At 49.5% G+C, this 20,941-nt stretch overlaps 8 protein-coding genes across 8 annotated transcripts; 4 read left to right on the forward strand and 4 right to left on the reverse strand.

Moving 5' to 3' along the window:
* Positions 1-1,724: 1,724 nt before the first annotated feature.
* On the reverse strand, positions 1,725-2,844 carry PFICI_04898 (Cytochrome b-c1 complex subunit Rieske; the record flags this gene model as incomplete). Its single annotated transcript, XM_007833479.1, has 3 exons — positions 1,725-1,906; positions 2,027-2,266; positions 2,568-2,844. 3 exons carry the CDS (start codon positions 2,842-2,844, stop codon positions 1,725-1,727), a joined length of 699 nt encoding a protein of 232 aa, XP_007831670.1.
* Positions 2,845-4,758: 1,914 nt separating this feature from the next.
* Positions 4,759-5,497, forward strand: PFICI_04899 (uncharacterized protein; the record flags this gene model as incomplete). Its single annotated transcript, XM_007833480.1, has 2 exons — positions 4,759-4,927; positions 5,001-5,497. The coding sequence occupies 2 exons, from the start codon at positions 4,759-4,761 to the stop codon at positions 5,495-5,497; spliced, it is 666 nt and encodes a 221-aa protein (XP_007831671.1).
* A 125-nt stretch (positions 5,498-5,622) lies between these two features.
* PFICI_04900 (uncharacterized protein) lies at positions 5,623-7,002 on the reverse strand (the record flags this gene model as incomplete). The annotated part of the gene is made up of 1 exon (XM_007833481.1): positions 5,623-7,002. One exon carries the CDS (start codon positions 7,000-7,002, stop codon positions 5,623-5,625), a length of 1,380 nt encoding a protein of 459 aa, XP_007831672.1.
* Positions 7,003-8,806: 1,804 nt separating this feature from the next.
* Positions 8,807-9,547, forward strand: PFICI_04901 (Calmodulin; the record flags this gene model as incomplete). The annotated part of the gene is made up of 6 exons (XM_007833482.1): positions 8,807-8,809; positions 8,862-8,918; positions 8,984-8,999; positions 9,055-9,180; positions 9,244-9,456; positions 9,507-9,547. 6 exons carry the CDS (start codon positions 8,807-8,809, stop codon positions 9,545-9,547), a joined length of 456 nt encoding a protein of 151 aa, XP_007831673.1.
* Positions 9,548-10,340: 793 nt separating this feature from the next.
* PFICI_04902 (54S ribosomal protein L19) lies at positions 10,341-10,869 on the reverse strand (the record flags this gene model as incomplete). Its single annotated transcript, XM_007833483.1, has 2 exons — positions 10,341-10,676; positions 10,735-10,869. The coding sequence occupies 2 exons, from the start codon at positions 10,867-10,869 to the stop codon at positions 10,341-10,343; spliced, it is 471 nt and encodes a 156-aa protein (XP_007831674.1).
* A 659-nt stretch (positions 10,870-11,528) lies between these two features.
* PFICI_04903 (Survival factor 1) lies at positions 11,529-13,042 on the forward strand (the record flags this gene model as incomplete). Its single annotated transcript, XM_007833484.1, has 5 exons — positions 11,529-11,551; positions 11,681-11,896; positions 11,974-12,775; positions 12,846-12,951; positions 13,026-13,042. 5 exons carry the CDS (start codon positions 11,529-11,531, stop codon positions 13,040-13,042), a joined length of 1,164 nt encoding a protein of 387 aa, XP_007831675.1.
* Positions 13,043-14,010: 968 nt separating this feature from the next.
* On the forward strand, positions 14,011-14,816 carry PFICI_04904 (uncharacterized protein; the record flags this gene model as incomplete). The annotated part of the gene is made up of 5 exons (XM_007833485.1): positions 14,011-14,096; positions 14,156-14,203; positions 14,444-14,531; positions 14,607-14,669; positions 14,730-14,816. 5 exons carry the CDS (start codon positions 14,011-14,013, stop codon positions 14,814-14,816), a joined length of 372 nt encoding a protein of 123 aa, XP_007831676.1.
* A 498-nt stretch (positions 14,817-15,314) lies between these two features.
* PFICI_04905 (uncharacterized protein) lies at positions 15,315-16,914 on the reverse strand (the record flags this gene model as incomplete). Its single annotated transcript, XM_007833486.1, has 2 exons — positions 15,315-16,276; positions 16,794-16,914. 2 exons carry the CDS (start codon positions 16,912-16,914, stop codon positions 15,315-15,317), a joined length of 1,083 nt encoding a protein of 360 aa, XP_007831677.1.
* Between the last annotated feature and the right edge of the window lie 4,027 nt (positions 16,915-20,941).

The raw sequence follows: 20,941 nt of genomic DNA on the forward strand, positions 1-20,941 counted from the left end.
ATGATCGGCTCCAAGACCGATTGGTCGTTAGCATGAGCAATGAGGTAAAATGGTAGCAAGGGCCATCGGCTAGACCGGGAGGTTGGCCGATGCAATGGCGTTACAAAGTCTGGGTATCGCGGTGGTCGCTATATTTACTGGCCATACAAGTAGGAACTCATGGCCACTTGCACGGTGCACCTCAGGCGGAGAAGCACACAAAGTAATCGTTGCGAGTCTGGGGAACCCTTAGTCAAGACGCACTGTGCCCAGTATCGTGCCTGGAGTCCACCTTTGGTGTTTTGAGTCTGAAGATGAGATGAGACTGCGCATCCGACAGATCCCGTCTCAGATTTCTTGAGCCGCAAGCACCTTGGCGGGCGCAATTGCCGCCAATGGGGTGAAGATGGCCCATGCACCAGGGGGGCATTTCTCAACATACCACCCCGTCCAACAGGGATCTCGGAGATTTCCTCAAACTCCATAAGTTTAATCTCAACGTTGTTCTGAGTCGTTGCGAGAAGCAAAGATGGTTGGTTTTCTTCTCGACCCATGACAGGTCTGGCTAATACCTAGTACCGAGATAGGTATGTCGCATGCGCCTTGAATGCTTGTAAAAATAATCTGCACAGCACCTAGGTACAAGCGAGAGCATGTTTACCCCCCCGTCACGATAGCTGCTACTGCAGTCGCTCAGACGACCGAATTCCGGATGGCTGCCAGGTTGTCGTAGCAAGCCACGCGCTCAACTTCAGATGGCAAGTCAATCGTCTCATTATTACCACCAATGGAAGCATGTTTCCCGTTTTTTCGTATGACTGCCGCTGGTATGGCGCGATGAACTCAAATGTCGATCATGGTTGTACGAGACTTGAGATGGGACATATATACATGCGCCCTGGATACAGGTTTGAGCTTGGTGAAAGGGGGATCGATGCTGCCGATCAATACCGCCTCGATGATGATTACGGCAAAATCATGGAATTGAAAATGTTTATCACTGCCAAACGTCCTGCCATTCTGGCATTTGTGAATCAGAATCCAGATACGACACGAGACGGTTAGTCCAACCGACATTACAATTTGTCAAACAGATGATCCCACGGTTGATCAAGAGGTAAGGCAGGAACCAAGATCCTCAACTCATGCGATATCGGGCATTGCTCATTTTGCCTGCGATCAATGCAAATGACCAAAGTACTTGCCAGCCGCCGTGGATGGAATGCTTGCCGACCATAAACATTCCACTGTCCATCGGACATGATCAATGAACCCTCAGGGGTCATGATGTAAGTTGTGCGGTTGAGGCAGTCGCTTTCATGCGGCTCAAGTGTCTGATTCGCTGAATTGGGACACGATATCAACCGCTTATTCCGTGTTTCTGGTCCGGTTGTGTCTCGAGTTCTTGTGCCGGATCGCTTTGAAATGCCCCTGGTGTCGATTAGTTAAGAGACAAGGAATAAGTCTGAATCATGCTGCATCTGCTTGAGTTGTAGTTATCAATTGGGATCCAAGAATATTGTCGCTTTCGAAAATTGCACAAGGTGTATGTAGCCGAACATACTGCCACATTCACATGAAAACCAGCGCTGATTTTTCCAATATTCTCTTTTGTACAGGATTGGCGGACGCCAGGGAACGTCTAAAGAAATGGTCGGGTCTCGCAATTTCTTCGCGAGGTCTATTCACCGAAAGGTCGAGTTGTGTCCATCCTCCCTCCGTTCTAGTATTCATACAATCCACGCTTAACCAATCACCAGGCTGTTCTCCTCGGGGAATTCGTAGGCAGGGATCTCGAGGTTGAGAGGAGCAGGTCCTTTCCTAATACGTCCGGAGATATCGTAGTGAGAACCGTGGCAAGGGCAGAACCAACCACCAAAGTCACCAGCCTCGCCGATGGGTACACAACCCAAGTGCGTGCAGACACCTGAAGTGAAACATGTTAGTTAAATGATTCGCAAGCATTTAATGCACACAAGTGCCAAATGCATAATGCAGAATTGCTCCATATGATGCAAGCTTCCCACAAAAAGGCCATGAAACATACCCAACATGACCAACCACTCAGGCTTCTGGACACGGTCCTCGTCGGTCTGGGGATCTCTTAATGAGGAGACCTCGACCTTGTTGGCCTCCTCGATCTCGGATTCTGTACGGTGTCGGATGAAGACGGGCTTGCCACGCCACTTGATGATGACGTTCTTGCCCTCAGGGATGGCGTTCAAGTCGACCTCAACCTTGGCCATGGCCAAAACGTCGGCGGATGCTGACATGTTCTTCAGGAACTCTGTAGATTATTCCTAGATTAGCGATGATCCCGTTTGTGCTGAATAGTAGCAGGGCGTCGTGGTGTTTGTGCTGCCATCACTTGATGATTTCCGTCATGCCCAGGTTCGCGCAATCGCGGCTTTCAAGTGCCGCGTCTGGGGTGGGAGGCAATTCAGAAGCACAATGGCCTTGAAAGTCGACGGATTCGTTCTGACTGGTGTACAATGCAAATCTTGTGCGATAACTCTGGGCTCGGGGTCCTCTGCGTAGTGTTTCGATGGGTTGTCCGCCGAACCCGAAGATTTCCGAGGCTTACGCACCTTGGACTGTAGACTTGGCACCGGCGGCGGTGATGGCACCCATGGTACCGACCATGAAGTAGCTGACGAGCGAGTTGGTGTTCCAGCTGCCCTTGGAGGCGTACTTTCCGAAGTCGGGGACCTGGGTGGACTTCTGCTCGCCCTTGAAGGGGCTCGAGTAGGAACCGGCAGCATTGAGCGCAGTCGAGGTCGAGATGGCGCGCACGGCGGTGGTCTGGAAGGATCGAGATGCAACCTCCCGCGCGAGGGCGCGCGATGCAATGGTCAGGGGCGCCATGGCGATGAGGGGGGAGTGTCAATTGGGGGTGGGTGCTGATCGGAGATGTTGAGCTTCAGGGCGGTTTTGAGGCTTTTCAAAATCTTGAGCAATTGAATGGCACGAGCCGAGCTTGGACTGTTTTTCGTGGCCTCAGGCTGCCGCTTCTTCAAATTAGCGATTCGTCATTGGTCAATGCCGCCCATGACCCACTCTTTCGCTTCCGGGCGCCGCCCATTGGCATTGATGTCAGCTCGCTGACACAAGAATCTTGAATCGCCTCAAACTACTCCTAGGTACTCCACGTGACTTCGCAACTACATAATAGATGTGTGATATAAACACATCACTTTTGATGATCAAGTGAGAAACACAACCATTGTCTTTCTGTACATTTGCCGTCAGAGTGACTCTGAAGCAATTACTACGATCCATGCAGTGGGTAGGTAATTGGCCCACCAGACCGGTCCCAGTCTGAGAACGTATACATACCAGTCTAATTTGCAGATAAGAAGAAGACTGTTTATTTGCGCACCAAGGTAACCAGGAAAGCCGCCATTACCGGACTCCAACAGTGACATCTCACAGCAGCTATTTCGATCAAAAGTAATACATTCTTGCTTGATGTCTGCATCTTTAGCATCGGCTCCCACTATCCTTCGGGGGCTCATGCGTCAATCGTCAATGTCCCTATTGCGTGCCGATGCAACGACCATTGCTTGAATAAACAATTGATGGGGTAGATAATGGACAAGACACTCCGATTTGATATAATTCCCGCAGAACACAATATCCTTCTGCTGATGCACACAGATTGTGATCTCTGTTCTACCGTCTTGAATTGTTTATGCATTAGTGGCTCTTTCGAATCCGCCGCGCTCGATCTCTTTCAGCGTCACAATGCAACATACTATGTAATGAGGGGCACATATGTTACTGCAGGAGAACAATTCCGAGGTGGTGAACTAAGAGATTATGTATCCAGTTGCATTTTACACTTATTGGACGGGTTTGCCAGTAAGAATTTGGTCGCAGCACGCCAAAACCCACTGATCCTGTTCAGTCGGACTATCGACTCGCACGACCATCCTCTTATATCATCCCCTTAGTGCTTTATAGTATATTTTCCATCCTGCTAGATATGCGAATACTAATCTACTCTATATTTATATTTATATCCAGAACTGGCACCAAGTGCCAATACACCGCATTCTTAATGTCATTTGGCTAAACAAGGCGACTGTAGATTTTGTCTCAAATCGAAATGACTATGCTCGTACCAGGAGTTGCTGAGGACTATTGGTTGGAGGGACTTTAGAATCCTTAAAGTATTTATTTGCGATCCATATATATCTATAAGCGGATTGATCTACATGTATTCAACATTGTGTTTCTTCTTTTGTGTAGAGATGCAACTTGTCTGCCACGGAACGACTATAAGACTTTTCAATTATATGACCAGGACTTTTTCAACTAATTTATATTCATTCAACACATTCATTTGCCACTAATTTTACTTTATATATATAATCCTGTCAAGGATAGATATTCTATATCAGTGTTGATACGAACAGTATCCAAAATATAGAGTAAAATTAAAGATGCTCACTATCTACGAAATTGTTGTGTGAATAGACAGGCTTGATAACCCTTCCCGTCGTGTTACCCAAAGGATGCCACAGCCACGTCCAAAGGATGCCTGTGCAGCACAAGTGCTCACGTCATCAGACAATCTGAAAATCATATGACGCGGCATCGATTGCCTTGCGTTAGCGTAGGAGCCAGGCTCCATAAAGCACACAAATTGATCAATTCTTCAGAGTAACTCTTTTGCATTTTAGCTTTCTGTCATCACCCTCTCTTTTTTTTATAAGCAGGAAATGCACTTCAGAGTCAATTATTTCTAGATTAGCTCAAAGTTTACAATAATACACAATGACCGTGACCGAGTTGGCCCATTTCCACTCCAAGTCTGGCGACCTGACGCCCGCTCTACGCGATCTCATCCGCTGGGCAGTCGATGCGCAAGACAAGTGGTGTGCGGAAAACTTGTCCAGTACAACGCAATACATGTCAGATGGCAACGAAGCCAGAGGAGTTGGATGTGAGCATTTCATTTCTTTTATTCCGGCTCATCTTCTCTCAGGTTGCCCGAGAAATGCTGCCGAATTATACAGTTGACCATGTCCATATAGACTTTCAGCAGATCGAAGATCCCGCAGTGGTCCTTTTGACTGCGCATTGGGAGAGTGTTCCGCAACATGTAGAGTGGATGGGCTCAGATATTAACAAACAAGCAATACCTCCTCTAAGTGAGCAAGTCGACATGTCGAAGCTCCTCATCTTTCACGTTGATGATGTGGACGCCATCAGCCCCGAAATATTGCGGGCGCCTGTGGTTTCTGTGTCACGATATCTTGTCCCTAAGAATCGAAAACAAACTGTTGGGCAATCTATGAAGGAGATATATTCTCGTGACAATGCACGTCCTATCAGCAAAAGCGGATGGCGGATCGAAAAGGACGAAGCCATGGAAAGGGATGGAGTTGAAGAGCATGTCATAGTGTCCGGGGCAGAGAGCATTCAAAATCTGAAGGAGATCGAGGCAACATTATTCAAGGCAGTATTCAGCGGTTGTGGACAAGAAATCAGGCATTACAAAAGGATCTTCTGAGCATTATATTATGCAGCTATACAGAGGGTCTGTTGCGAGATTAAATGCAACAAATCTAGAGATGCCAGATCTCACGAAACGAAGAGTCATGTCTATGGGATCTATTCTATTTCCGGCTCCAGGATCTAAGAGGTGTAGCTTAAGAATTCGCCGAGAAATTCGAGGAAAAATCGACGGCGATGGCGGAAATGCTTTGGCCCCTCGACCTGGAGAAGCTCCTCTGCAGTCTCCCAGAAAATTGTCGTGTGAGAATCGCATAGCGAAGCAATGCTCTCTTCGTCAATGTTGAGCTGTGCCGTCTCGGGATCGGAAAGGTGGGAAGCAATCTTCGGATTGTTGACGAGCTTTAGGCAGAATACTTCGAAAAGCCCGTGGCTCGTCAGGAAAGCCATCAAGTCATTCGGTTTCTCGCGCTCGGGAATCAGATGGGCGAGGATGTCCCCTTGATGATCCTCAATGATCTTCCTAATGCGCATAGCGATGTTGAGCTCCTCTATGAGACTACTAGGAGTAGTGTTTAGAGTGCTGCTCACATCGGGACGGTCGTATCCAACCTTTTTCCGCCACCAGATATTGCAGAAAAAGGACGAAATGATAACTGGAATCAGAATGACATATCCCCACCAATATGTTGGTGTGAGCATGGAGCCAACTCCGCCCATGATTGTGGCAGTGCCATTCACAATTGAATATAATTGGACGTTTAAGCACCGTTTCTGAATCAAAGAATTGATGTGATGGTCTTTCAATGTCTTGGCTGCAGCGTTCTTGTGATGATGCATCTTTATCCAGACGACGACTTGCCATGAGGCATTGATTAGGCCAAACAGTGCAATTGGTGCGTTTCCAAGATATCCAGAGAGAAGATTGCTGACGTGCCAAACTGTTCGATTGGCACCTCCAATGGCCATGAAAGTGCCGATGGATATGAGAACTGCACCAATGCCCATCAGCACGGCCATACCCCAACGACTGATCCCCTCGGTCCAAAGCTCACGCTTGGTAAGCTTCTCAATGACCCCCAGAGCAGTCTGCGAGGTTTGTGCATCATCGAGGTGCCGAGCCTGTGCTGATTGAAACATTGCTTGTTGTCGGCGCAGGAACTTGATATTGTGCCATGATCTGATCGAGTCCAAGTATGCAAAGATGGAAATGGTGCCAGCGGCTGTCCCACCAATCGCCATCAGTATAACAGCGTATATAGGGACTGGTATGTCGTTCCATATGTTGGCTGCAAAGTCTCCCGCATTGGCAAGCTCGAGAAAGCCCACGCCGAGGATGAGGTTGTTCTCTAGCCGCCAGCCCTGAGGGAGGATCCAGCTGCGGCGGCCCTTGACGAGAAGCACGTGGTCCCGTCCCGGAAAGCTGGAACCGAAGCCATCGGTAGTCTTTCTAGAAACGTGGGACGCTTCCTTATTGGGCAGAGGTTCATGCCGGCTACCTGACGATTGTGGCAGTGCTGCTATGCCGTGGCCGGCATTCTTGGCCGGCGCGCCGGTTGCCATTGATGCTTGAGTCGGTGGCCGGAATACGGCTCAATCGGCATAGAGGAGGGAGACAAGATATTATCAAAACAGTATATACTATTGGGTGGCAGTGCTCGGATTGGGCACAGAAAAGAGACTCTGGGGTTAAATATCAACTCGAAAGTTTGAGTAGACCATGAGTAAAAAGGGAGCACTTGGGATCGGCCACACCCTTGGGGGCACACAACCTTGGGCAACCGTAGCACCCGCTGTGGGAACAAGTCGTAATCAGAGTACTCTCGTCAACACCCATACGTCGAGTCTCCAGCTCCCCCATCGTGCCGAACCAGACGGCTAAGCATCAGCGACGTTGCGCTTACCCGGTCTCCCCCGTCAGTGTCGTGACCCCCTAAATGAACTTTGAACTGGAACCGCTGCCTATACTAACGCCTCTTGATCCACCAATGGAGATCGGCACGGAAGAGACGGCTTGGCACTACCCCATAGGATCAAACCCTTTTGCTCGCTGCAGCGGTGGCACATGTTTAATGATGGAGAATGTTGTTGCTTGCGTATGATAAAAGAATCATTTTCTTATTCGGAGTTATCTAGGGGCCGCGCGTAGACTCTACATTTCTATTTAAAGCCGAGAATGGGCAATGTCTCTAGCCGCGATCGCGATTCGGATGGCTTTTGGAGTAGCCGAGTCATCACCATCAACTTCCGATTCCAAAAATAGTCATTCATCTTGTTTCCTTGAATATATCATTTGTGGATTTTGCGAATCAAACAGCGTAATTTGATAATCAATTCATAGGTGCCTAACAGAGCTAGTCAGGTGGAAGTCGACGACAACTATAAATTGAAGTCACAGTGTACGATTTTATATAAAAGTGAAATATATGTAAGTACGTGTGACAGAGAAATGCCACCTCTTGTCGTACATACTTAGTGAGTCCTGTATGATGATTGCAACATTATCAGAGTGTCCCATTTTTATGTGCAATATGGTCTATACGCAATGAGGGCCGAGGCAGTATCAACATCGCACGGAACTACAGGCTCGGAGCGCCGAGGCAGGTAGTTGGTAATTGCTAACGTTGACAACCACAATTTTTTTTTCTTTTCTCTTTTTGGAACAAACAGGTCGTCAGTGAAATTTCAATTGCATGACGGGGAAATGCGAGATAGTATTCATGGTATTTCTACCATGTCCTCGCTTTTCGTTTGTGCTACGGGGAGGGTGTGTCGTCATTTAGGTTGCCGCTACAATTTCTTATGGCGTCCTGCCTGACCGAAGATAAAATAAAATTCAGTAGGCAACCAGAAATAACACATTTCAAGCCTCTATTTTCTCGCTCTCAGTGACATGTAGCTATATCCAATATGCTGATCATCCTGATGCATAAAACTTCATCATGAACGGAGCGGACTCATCATAATTTGAAGTGACATTCCACATTCTAGAATCTTGAATCGCCGTTAGCCCGGCAGAACGGCACGAGGGTGGAGAGATATCGCCCTGCTCAAAAAGCTCACGCCTCGCCGCCCCGTAGTGATCACCAAATTACTAGAATAGGCTACATCGAAGAAAACTATAGCAGGTTTCTGCCCCTTTTTCGGTTTAGTCTTTTTCTTTGGCATAAATCTCCAATCATGGTCGTTTCGCAATGTCTCTTAGCCCCTCTCCATTGTCTAACTGGCAAATCCATCCGACGACAAGAAGCAACAACAACAACAATATCTCCAACGCCTGCAGCATATCCAAAGACTTTTTTCTGAGGAAAATAACAACGCAAGTTCCGACTGAAAATAATATCATCTATCTACAAAAGAAGAAAACATGGTTGGTTCTTGCACAGAAACGATGTGGCAAAGTTTGCTAATGCCGTCATAAGGCTTCAGCCTTGACCGAAGAGCAAATCGAGCAGTTCAAGCTCGCATTCGATCTTTTTGTAAGTTGCTCGCGGTCTGGCCAAAACATTCTCTCACTCCATGGAAGCTGACAGTCACATCTCAGGATAAAGACAAGACTGGTCTGTGAATATCGTACGCACATGAGATGTTCTGGACTGCGGCTGACGAGTGCAGGTGATATCACTGCCGCCGAGCTCGGCGAGGTGATGAGAGAGCTGGGTCTGAGTCCAAGTGACGCCGAGCTCAAAGACATGGTGGACGAGGTCGACGTCGACCAGAACGGCTCCATCGACTTCAATGGTGACCTGACTTGAGGCATCGCAAATTGTTACAGAACAAAAGTTTTTGGCTGACCCCGCTCAGAATTCCTCACCATGATGTCGCACAAGGTCGAGCCCAGCGACGCTGAAAAGGAGCTCCGCGAGGCGTTCAAGGTCTTTGACCGCGACAACAGCGGCACCATCTCCGCCGCCGAGCTGCGCAACGTGCTAACCTCGCTGGGCGAGAACTTGACGGACGAGCAGATCGACGAGATGATCCAGTCGGCGGACAAGGATGGAAACGGCGCCATTGACTGTACGTCGCCGATTGCTGTCCATTTCTGGCCCGTCGCTAACACGCCCTAGATGATGAGTTTGCTCTCTTGATGACACAAGGCACATCGTAAAGGGACACATGAAGAGTCTGTTTACAGAGATTGGGTTTCAACTTTTCCTCGGCAAAACGCAAATTGCAATAAGTGATGCTACTAGTGCCTTGATTCAAGACGATGGGTCAAGCACATCAAGGTTTCGCGCTTTATGTTTTTCACATTTTCATATACCCGTAGTGGCCGATAGGTAAAATTGTACCCAGCAATTTGTGTCTTGGGCGTATGAATTATTCGCAATTGGGATGTAGCTATCGACCAAGTGAATAATTGTCATTGTCATGTAAAGTTCACACCAAGAGAGAGGAATTTCATATTCAAACATGCCCACCCAGTATATCCAGGTGTCTACCCTGATGAATAGGAAAATTCTTCCCGGAAGTAATGTTTGATTTAATATGAGCCTCAATGGTCACAATTGTAGCCCGGCGACTGTATAACTCACCACTGGACATTACGTACAGATTGCTTCATCAGCCCTCATATATTCATATGCTCATACTGAATCGACCAAGTGAGAAATCACCTTGCTTGTAAATGTCAAATATGCGTCATCTCCCAAGGCGACTTGACAAATACATCTCGCAAGCTGCTTTTGCTGAATAGAGTATGGTGATAGTCCGTATCGCAAATATCTTACACCATTGTTTCACCAAGTACGACCAAACCTGGTCGACCAGAGCATCATTTTGCCCTGGATTTACGTCTAATGGATCTTTTGTACCCTTTGTTGTCACATATAACGTACATCAGCCACTCTGCCGTTGGCTGCCTTGCCCTCCAAAATGGCTGCGCTCGTCCCGGTATCCTATTATGCCACCACGGCAAGGCCTATCGATTTCGCCTGGTAAATGATTGACTTGCAGAGACCCTCTAGTGACAGGCCTGATAATCTCAGCTCTGTTTGCTTGATCTTGGCGATCTCGTAGACGTGCTTCAGTGTGACGGTGCCAACCACCTCGTGGCCGGGCTTGGAAGCGCCCTTTCTCTTGCCCTTCTTTCCAATCGGGATTTCTGCTGCGTTTCTCAGAAGCCATGAGGTATGTGGTGTCCGGATATCAAAGTGGAATGATCTGTCTGCTCGTACAGTGACTCGCGTGGGCATTGGTGTGCCAGGTAGGATGTGTTGTGTGCGCGCATTGAATTCCTATTCGACACTGTCAGCGACGCTTTTGCAGTAGCATCCCGAAGTAAAATGTGCTCACTTTGCAAAAGTCCATCGACTTCACACCCTTACTACCAAGCGCAGGACCGACGGGCGGACTGGGAGATGCTTGACCAGCTCCTACGATGAGCTTGACGATTTGATCCGCACCAGCGGCGGCTCCTCTTTTCGACATGGTGTCTGGTGAGTTATTGCAACTTATTCGATCGTACCTGGCGATTTGGCAACAACTAAACAGTCAATTGAAGCTGGAGATGGCTGTACCGCAGTGTTGGCAGTTCGAATTGAAGTCCTGAGCTTCAGAAGCGCATCGCATCTCTCTGGGAAATTTTGACGCTAATAAAACCACCTGTAATGCAGCTGCCAGGCTTTCTCCAAAAAGATCACCAATAAGTGGAACCATCCATCGCGGTATCCCCTGCTCACTCTGTAGCCGCCAGGCGCTGGAACATGACTTTCGGGACCAGATTTGGCACTGCAGGCTTGGTCAGAGGGCCCATCCGCCGTCACACTGACGCCCCCCCAGCGCCGCAAGCCTCCAAGCCAGCAGCCAGTCGTCCACTGGGGCCGTTTTTTTTTATGTCCTGCATCGACAACTGGAGTTCACCATTTTTCGTCCCGCCATCGTGATTCGCTGTTCGTACTAATTTAAGGCCAAAAGAACCGGACCCTGCCAATAGAGATACGCCCGCCGCAGCGATCGACTCTCGACATCACCGCCTTTCATTTACAATCCTACAAAGACTTTCTCTCACTTTTCTCTTCTTTCACTGACAACTTTGGTCTTTTCTACTCTATTTTAGAAGCACAGACTGTCCCTTCAAGTTCGAGAAAATGTTCAACTGGGCTAAACAGACGTACGTTGGCGCAAAACGTCATACCGTCCCTCTCCCGTGCCCCGCCATGTCTTGCTTGCAGGGCTGCCAGGGTACCAACAGCAAGCACACGCAGAAAACCATAAACTGACATTTTCTCTCCCCGTGAAGTTTAGCCAACGTCGTTGGCACCGAGGAGCCCATCTATGGCCCATCTGCTATCAAGTCGGTCGCCGAAGATGCCAAGGTCACGCCCTACACGGAGCTGAAGAAGGAGGACCTGAAATGGGCCGTCATGGAGTCCACCTCTGTCGAGACACAGAGTTTCTACCTCATGTCTGACAGCGGATATCTCGGTCTTGCCCAGGTCATCTATAGTAACGTTGCGTACGTATGCTTTCCTTTTCTGCTTGTCGCTGGCAGCTTCAAACAAAGTGGCATCAGCTAACTAACACGACCTACAGCGGCATTAAGACCACGGTCCAGTTCAACTCCAAGATCTCCTACCTTGACAACTCAAAGCCTCACCTGTGGTGCTCCAACCCTCTGAACGACCACGAGTTCAGCGATGACAAGCTCAACTTTTATGCCAAGGACTGTGCCGTTGAGCTCTCGGAGGACGGCAACACCTACACGATCAAGTCTATGAACGATCAGCGCTGTATTGTCAATCTAAAGATCACCAAGGTGGCCCCCGGTTTCGTGGCCGGCAAGGACGGAAAGACACTGTACGGTACAGACCTGAAGAACCCCTGGGGTTCCATGAGACACGCATTCTGGCCCCGTTGTGTCGCTGAAGGCAGCATGATGACCAAGGATGGCCCCATCGACTTCAAGGGACAGGCCTTCTTTGCTCACGCCCTACAAGGCATGAAGCCTCACCACGCTGCTGCCAAGTGGAACTTCCTCGACTTCCAAGGACCGACCTACTCGGCCGTGCTGATGCAGTTCACGACCCCACCATCGTATGGCACCACCAGCGTCGCCGTGGGTGGTATCGCCAAGGACGGTGAGATCATCATTGCTGGCTCGGACTGCGACGCGGTTCACCTCGAGACCAAGTCAGATTCCGACAACGAGTGGCCTGAGCCCAAGAAGGTCAAGTTCACCTGGTCAGGCAAGACCAAAGACGGCAAGCCTGTTGAAGCTGTTATCGAGGGACCATTTGAGCAGCGTCTGGACCGTGTGGATGTCATGGCCGAAGTACCTGCATTCGTCAAGAAGATTGTTGCTGGTGCTGCAGGCACCAAGCCTTACATTTACCAGGTAATTTTTTTCCATGGCTACTTTTTTTTGACTTTCCCTCTGTCTTGTTCATTTAGCTAAAATATCCCAGTTTGCTCCTCCCAACTTCACGTTGCAGCTGAAGATCGGCGAAGAGACGATCACAGAGCAGGGCAAGACCTTTAGTGAAGCAACATTCATTTCTGCTACCGATGCCGGTAAGTCGAATATTACGCCCCAATTTGGCTGATTGATCTGGGGGTCAATGTTACTAATTCAAGACCCATTTTAGCCGCTTCGCAGTCTTAGATTGACCGCACGTCGCTTCGGCGGAGAAGGTTGCAACTTCAGCACTCGACTGACATGAACAGCAAGTGATAGTGTGGCAGATTCTTCGATAAATCACGTCGGCATGATACCAATTCTACTAGTTTGGCCGATCCTACCATTAGATGTGAAAAGATGACATTGAATAATGGGCATGTGCGTTGGCAGAGGTCTCTGGGACTAATAAGATGCTCGCATCGGAATATGTTTGGATCACTGGAAGGGGGGATCTATATTACCTAGAAGGCGGCCGCTTTTGATACATCTTTTTAATGAACATGACGCTTATATATGATGGCGTGTCACTTTGGGTTGTTGACAGGCAGGTACTCTGCTATTCCTTGCAAATTGAAGACACAAAATGTTGAACTCACATGGGTGTGCACACATGTGCAGTCCTTTGCCTGCTGTTCAGCACAGTGATGCACCTGCCTGCCTGCATATGTGAGAATGCAAGCCGAAGGTGCGAATTTGAAGAATACCCTCGACCACAATCTGATCTTCTCCTTTCAACTTCTTTTTTCAAAGACTACACAATTTCTTGGACCTAAACTTGCTGGCGACGCTCAGGCTGTAGTCTCATCATTCATGAGAATTCCACGCGACCAGCCACTCAACCACTGCTACGATTAACGCTCGACCTACACTAGGTTGACCTGCTGCGTGCGCCACTCTTTTCAGTGGAGAGGGCAAAAGCACATGCTTTCGTGTTCTAGCGCGACTATTTAGGTCTTATCTGATAACGTTTGCACGCTTGCCTCCAAAGCCTCACCCCCACCCCCCAAAGCCAAACCCGCGTTGAAACTCAGTGTTGTCGCAAGCGTCGCAACTGTCCCAGACGGTGGACCACTTTTGTGGTTGGCAACTACTGCGACTCTTTTTGGGAAATGCATTGAGAGTTCGACAGCTCCTGAAGCCACCAACTACAACAGCAACAACCACAATCCACCATGGCCGGGAAGTCAGGTTTCTCGTCCTCAGGCCGCGGAAAGGCATCCTTGGGCCTAGGCGGCAAAAGCGGCGCAAAGCGGCATCGGTAAGCTCATTATACTACATGCATCATCTTGCCGGTAAAGTTATTGACCACTTCTATAGCAAGATTCTTCGGGATAATATTCAGGGCGTGACAAAGGGTTCCATCCGGTAAGCATTAATCCCCGAGCTTTCCCCATTATTGCAAGGGCAAGACCATGAGAAACCTGGCTGCCATATGTCTCTGCCATGAGCGCCTGGCATGGATGCAAGGCGCTCCTGGCATGACTTCAACATATTCTTCTTTTTTTGGACAAAGAAGTGGGCTAGGGTTTGTGCAGCTACCCGCATTGGACAGACATCCACTACCTTGTGCTCCTTCTTTGCCTCGTGCTAATGAAGCACATGCAGACGATTGGCTAGACGTGGAGGTGTGAAACGCATCTCTGGCGGCATCTACGAGGAAGTCAGAGGTGTTCTCAAGGGTTACCTGGAAAGCGTAAGTTGACAGATCCCTCATGCTTTGTACTTGTATATCAATGGGTTGAAGTGTTTGATGCTAATATCGATCCAGGTCTTGCGAGATGTAGTCCTTTACACCGAGTATCGCCAGGCAAAGACCGTCACCACCACCGACGTAAGTCATATGCCATGCAGAGCCTGTCTAGTTCCGATCCTTCAACTCACACTGGCATAGGTCATTCACGCCCTTAGAAGAAGGGGAACACCCATTTATGGGTTCGACAGCAGCACAGATCACCGTTCCGCTGCCAAGAAGCGATGAAAATTGCAACTGTTTACTTATGTTCATGACGAAATGTGGCGTTGTTTTTTTCTTTACAGGTGTAATTGGTTGACAAGCTTTGTGTACATGGTAGGAAATAATATTTCATGCAAAAGTTGCGAAATGGATGGATACCCCAAATAAAAACCAACAACATATATCACACTCACTATCTTTACCTTTGATACTGGTCATCACGCAACGAAATCCATGTCCTTGCTCTGGGTATTGGTAGGTGCATCGAGACCTCTTGATCAGAATTACTTGTGGTGAGCCATGAACCAATTTATTTCCTAAACGAAGAAACGAGGGTATCGACCGCCCAGCCATCTAACCTATGACCGCTGTAATTTAGGTAACCTTAACCAAATCTGCGCCAGAAAGAACAGCAATTATTATATCCAAATGTCCCCCCTATATATATGCAAAGCGAAAGACGGATGGAGTGGTATGACGAGAACAAAGGTCTTGGATAATCCAAGCTTCTTCTCTTTCTGTCTACCTCGAGTTTCCCCTCTTGTGCCGCCGCGCATCCTCCCATTCATGCACTATCCTCTCGAGGGTCTTGGCCGCTCTCTGCTCGTCCTTCCTCATCTGCCCGTTCAGGGCCTCGGGTAGCACGTCAGCACTGTTGGCGTGCTCCTTGGCAAAGCCGACGGCGGCGTCGCGGCCACACTTTTCTTTGGTGATGCGAATGGCCTCCTGCAGCATGTCGGTGCCGACGCCTTTGCCACGGAAGCGCAGCTTGACGGTCCAGGCGCGGATGACGCCCTTGCCGCCGCGGAGGGCCGAGGCGCGCGTGCGCTTGCGGCCTGTCGGATTGGAGGCGGCCTCGAGCCGCAGGACCAGGGCGCCAATGACCTCGCGCCCAAAGCGCACGCCCACCACCGTGTCCTCCTCGCCGTCTTCGGATACCATCCAGTCCCAGCGCATTGACTCGGCCACGCTGATGTAGCGCCCCGTCAGGTACCGAATCGCGAGTAGATAGGTCATGATGACGCCCGAGTGCAGCATCAGCGCCATGCCGAGGTCGCGTCGCATGCGCCACGAGTACTGGAACGCCAGGGCCAGGGCTGCCGCGAGCGCCGGGAGCAGGTACGGGTGGAAAACGAGGTTGCGCGAGCTCGACTGGCGCTGCTGTGCGATTGAGTCCGTCACGAGGTTCAGAGCATCGACCTTGTCCGTCTCGGACGTCAGGATGCCGACTGACAGCGGCGGTAGGTCGTCGGGTACGGGCTCGAGGTGAATACCGTTCGACTGCGACGCCGAGGACGAGGAGAGCGCAGCGGGCGGCGCTACTGCTGGTGCGGCTGCGGCTGTGTCCATGGTGACGAGTGGTGAAGGCGACGGGGGTGGCAGCGTCGCTGGTGGTGACGTTGGCTGCAGTAGCGGCGTGTTGGTATTTGAGGAGTAGGCGCTGGGGTTGACGTTCAGGTTTGCCCGCAGAAATGTGAAAAAGGCTACATTGTGAGAGGTTGGTTAGCGACGAGCTCTTGCAAAATCGCAAAGTGTTTTGCCATGCATGGTATGCTCCAGAATACGTGGGTGATTTTTAGAGTTTGGTAGGTTTCGTTGAAAACCACGGTACTGACTGGACTGATTTACAGGGCTGATGGCCAATGTGGTGGTAACTTGGCGGCTACCCGCAATTTGGCGTGTCTCGGTGTTGCAATTGCTGACCACCGATGGGCTACCCCAAGATGTTGCTTTTCCAACCCAAATAATCCTATTGCTGGAAAACCTCCCAACACTTGCCCGGTGTGTGTGTGTGTGACTTCACGATGCGACTTACACCCCCCACTAATACGGTTGGAGGCTTAAAAGTACGCTACGCTGACAACGTTGCAGCAGGAGGGCGAAAAAAGAATGATGCGATGCGACAACACTATAAAGTATAGCGAATGCCAAGGAGTTGAAAAGAAGGAAGATGGTGTAGGAAAGAAGATTTTTGCAGCGAACAATATCAAACAAACTCACCAGTGCTAGTCTTCAAACCCGGCACGACATTGATATTGATCTTGTCCACATAATTGTCGTGGCCGTGGCCATAATGGCTCAGGTCCAGCTCGCGTGGTACCCACGTGCTCGCTGTCTGCATCTTGTATGGGCGGCCAGCGCTGCGGTTTTGGAGCGAGACAAGGCCTGCAGAAAAGATATGGGGATTTGCGATTCAATAAATAAGCAACAGTTGCTTGGGTAGCGTCTGCCTTATAGTGGATATAGGCCGCGAAGGAAGAGCAAGAAAAAAAATTGTTCGAGGTTGTCCAAGCCCGGACAAGCGTCAATGGTCGTGTTTAATGAGCCGGTGCGTGGCCCCAGCAGGAAGAAAAAAAAAAAGTGTACGTCCTAATAAGCTGGGGAGGGGCTGGTTCTGGCCGTGACTGGACCCTGGAAAGTTGAGAAATCTTCCGGATGAGACTCTGAGGCTCACGAGACGCCAAACTCGAACTATTACTCTTCGAATTCCCTCATTCGTTCAGAAACAGAGAAATCACGCGGATTGGGCAGTGACCAAAAGTGCGAGATTAAGAATTTCGAAGACAAGAGGAAATAAAATAAAGATGGTAAAGAGGATGACGACACAACGGGGAGAGAGGGTGGGCTTTGCTCGGGTTCAAATGAGAATAGAGAACCATGGGAGAGGCTTGATCGACAGCATAAGAGGGTCCTCCGGGAGCATGTTCGAGGGTGGACATAGGGCAGATCACTTCACATTTGATCGCAAACGGTTGGGTCCAAGGCATGGGTAGAGCAGCAAGAGGAGGAACGAACTAATAATGATGAGGAAAAAATTGGAAAAAATCGGATGGAACCAACCACAGAGCATGTGCCGAGCCATTTGGATGGACGATATCAGTCTCGAATTATGCATTCTTTTGCTGCTCTCACACCCCCAAGAAGTCGATGTGCTCCGAGCGATCTTGGCCGGGGAAATACTTACCACCCCCTTCTTTTTTTTTCTTGTATGTTTCAAGCTTCCGTACCTATCACAGTAGCTCGAGGGATCAAGATGCCATCCTGCGACGGGAGCACGCTCTCTGCTTGGTGCTGCTGGTTTATCTGATAAGACCTGCCCAGACATGTCTACAGACGAATAGTATCGCCCACCGTCTGATAGATGGACGCCACAACAAGCCAACAACAGGGGAGCAGTATCTCGCTATCTCTGCATGTGCTTGCAACAGATTTGTTGGCTTCACGAGTCTGGCTGTTCTGGCCATCATGTGCTGCCTATAGCCTGTTTGTCTGCCATGATAGTGGTCTGGGCCCTTTCTTTCTTTCTCCAGAACCCGGGTGTGAAAAAAAGCTCAGGAGATAGATTCTGGTCCGCGTCTTGGTCCATACCAGATGGAGTCAACGGTCGGCCCAGCTGGTTTGTCATGTACCATGTCAACCAGACGCCTGTTCTGATCTACATACTACATTACCCCGTGTTGCTGCAGCAGTAGTCTAGTTCAGACAACTCCAGACTAAAATTCGTCTTTTGAGGTGTGAATCTGTTCCAGTCTATATGGAGCTACGACGCCGCTTCGTTTCGAGAACGGGGGAGACGAGAGAAGACTGGTTGACCGTTGTGCAGTGCGGTACGGTACGGTAGAGAAGGAAAAAAAAAATGGGTGAGAACTGACTTGACGAGTTGAGCCAACCGAACGAAACGAGCCAACCACCCTGGTTTGCATTGTCGCGCTACTCGTTGATCACATTCCCAAAGTCTTGCGAATGCTCATGCCCCAAAACGGCCGGTGGGGTATAATTGAGACGACGAGACAGGAAGCTTGAGAACAGAAGAGCTGACGCTTGGCCCACTACTACTAGCTGGTACGCAGTAAAGTCAAGTAGCATTCGAATCCCTGGCCTGGGATATGCTTCCTAAATTCCCACGCCGCCTATAACTGGTTGGTTATGTTATTCTGTATGGGGGCATCTCCCACTGAAAAGTACATAGGTCTTGTAGGTAGTAGCACACAGTCCCCACGTTCCCACCATCCCCTGGTCGAAAAAGCTTTGGGATTCTGATCTGAGGCAAGTGAGGTGCATACGGGGGAACAAGTTCACTTGGGTCAGCCAATGGATCACCGTCCGAGGGCGTCAGTCTACGTAAATCTGAAACTCGAGGGCTCGTCAAGCTTTCTGCGGGCACCACTTGGGTTCCATCCTGTAGCGACGATTGAAGGGGACCCTCAACTATAGTACGAAAATACTTTTGCCTACACCGCACATGCACTTGCAACGGATTGAGGCGAGACGAGAAGTGAATTGCGCAGATCTCGTGAGAATGATGAATGTTAGAGACAGAGCGTTTTTCAATAGAAAACGGGGATTGCTGGGCCAACATGTGAACTAGCGAGTTCTTGGTTACATGGGGGAGGGGTGAAACCCGACCTGATTGGGGTGAGAAGAGAGAGGCATGGATTTGCGAGTGCAGTTCATCAGTCTTTTCTATTGCTTCTTTGGATTCTGAACACTGGAGTATACTCGTTGCACGCGCGCGAATGGACGAATGTGCGAGTCGGTATATATCCAAACTAGGTCATGGTCGGTACGTAGAAGATGATCTTTCTTTGATTCTTGCATCATATCCTATTCACATTTATCCGCCCCAAGTCAGAAACGGCGGCACTCGCTCTGTGCTGCTTTTTGAAACCCAAAAGCAGTGCATCGACAAGCCCGCTATATTAGCATGCATGCAACTCATCGCGATTCAGAGGCCTGTCATTGGTGATCCCCGTGGACGGTGCCATTCAACGGGCAGGCCGTTCCCTCCATCATCTTTCCACGTCCGCAACCATGCCACTGAGAGCTCACCGTTTGGTTGGCTCGGGTCCGAAATTGATAAGCTGCGGATGACACGGAGAGTGGCAGAAAGCTACCACAATGGCCCGCCGATTCGGGAATGCTACGTAGAACGACGAGTGCGAGTGGGAAGTTCAGTGGGGGGGGGGGGGGGGGGGGTTTAAAGTTGGCGTCTTACGGAATGTTACGCTTCAGAGTACGGTTCTCTGCGAGTTGACGTCGGCGTATCTTATTATTCCCACGCTCTCCTAATCTTGTTCGACCTCGTGCGAATAAGACACACATCCCGTGCGATCACGTAGTGAGGGCATATCGTCGCAGCATGTTTGTTTCTGTGATGCATGCCCCCATTTGACTTGACACCTGTCAGTGAACAAGACTGCTTCGACAGATTTGATTGATATCTTTTCCCCTCTCCAGTCGTGCCTTTGAATCTTATAGTTGATGTATTATAAGTCTTGGCGTGGTCCAAGCTGGCTCGCCTATTGCTGAAGTTTCATGCGCGATGGTGGAGGTTGGCTATCCAAAATCACTAGATTACCTATGACCAACCCCATTACCAACCTACCTGTGTGTACAGTAAGAATATTATTCGACGTCAAATAACTGCGAAAGCGCGCTAGCCGGTGTCAATAATGATAATATTAAGCCAGAAGAAGAGGAGGAGGAGGAGGAAGAAGAAGAAAGGAAAGAAAACACCTACGTGCTGCTCTGTGGAAACTACACCGAAGTATATACGCAGAATGTGCCGCGGTAGAATCGAGCACGATATGTTTCAACTCTTTCTGGAAGAAACAAGTTCTTCTTGGATGATTGTTGCAAGTGTATGCAGCGAAGACCCTGGACTTTCCTCAAGCTGCTGCTACCGCCATCGCATACTCATATCTGGGTCGCCAGGTCGCACGGCGGCGGTCCTAGAGGTCTCTCGGCAGGCTATCCGCCGTGCCCACACCACGAAATGACTGCCGAAAGATGACCAAAAAGTCCTACCCATCGACAAGGGTCGACGTGGACGCTCTGCTCCACCACACCTCCGAAAATGCTTTCTCTTGGCATCATCGCCCAGCCTGTCTTTCGCCTGTAGAAGGACTTCCGAAGTCATTCATGAGAGTCCATGGACTGACGGACTCGAATCGTTCTAGCCTCCCAACGCTACTGTGTGATATAACAAAGTACGTAAGGAGGTAAGCAGTTGTCGCTGTCGGATTACTTCTCAGCCCTACGGAGCAGTGACCCGAGAATGTCCCAAGCCAAAATCTCAGATCGTGTTCTGCATCATCACGGACCAGATCATATCTGGAAACGCAAAAAGAAGCTCAGACCAGACAGGA

Source organism: Pestalotiopsis fici (assembly GCF_000516985.1).
Source record: "Pestalotiopsis fici W106-1 unplaced genomic scaffold PFICI_Scf_3, whole genome shotgun sequence".
In the NCBI taxonomy this organism is placed as follows: Eukaryota; Fungi; Ascomycota; class Sordariomycetes; order Amphisphaeriales; family Sporocadaceae; genus Pestalotiopsis; species Pestalotiopsis fici.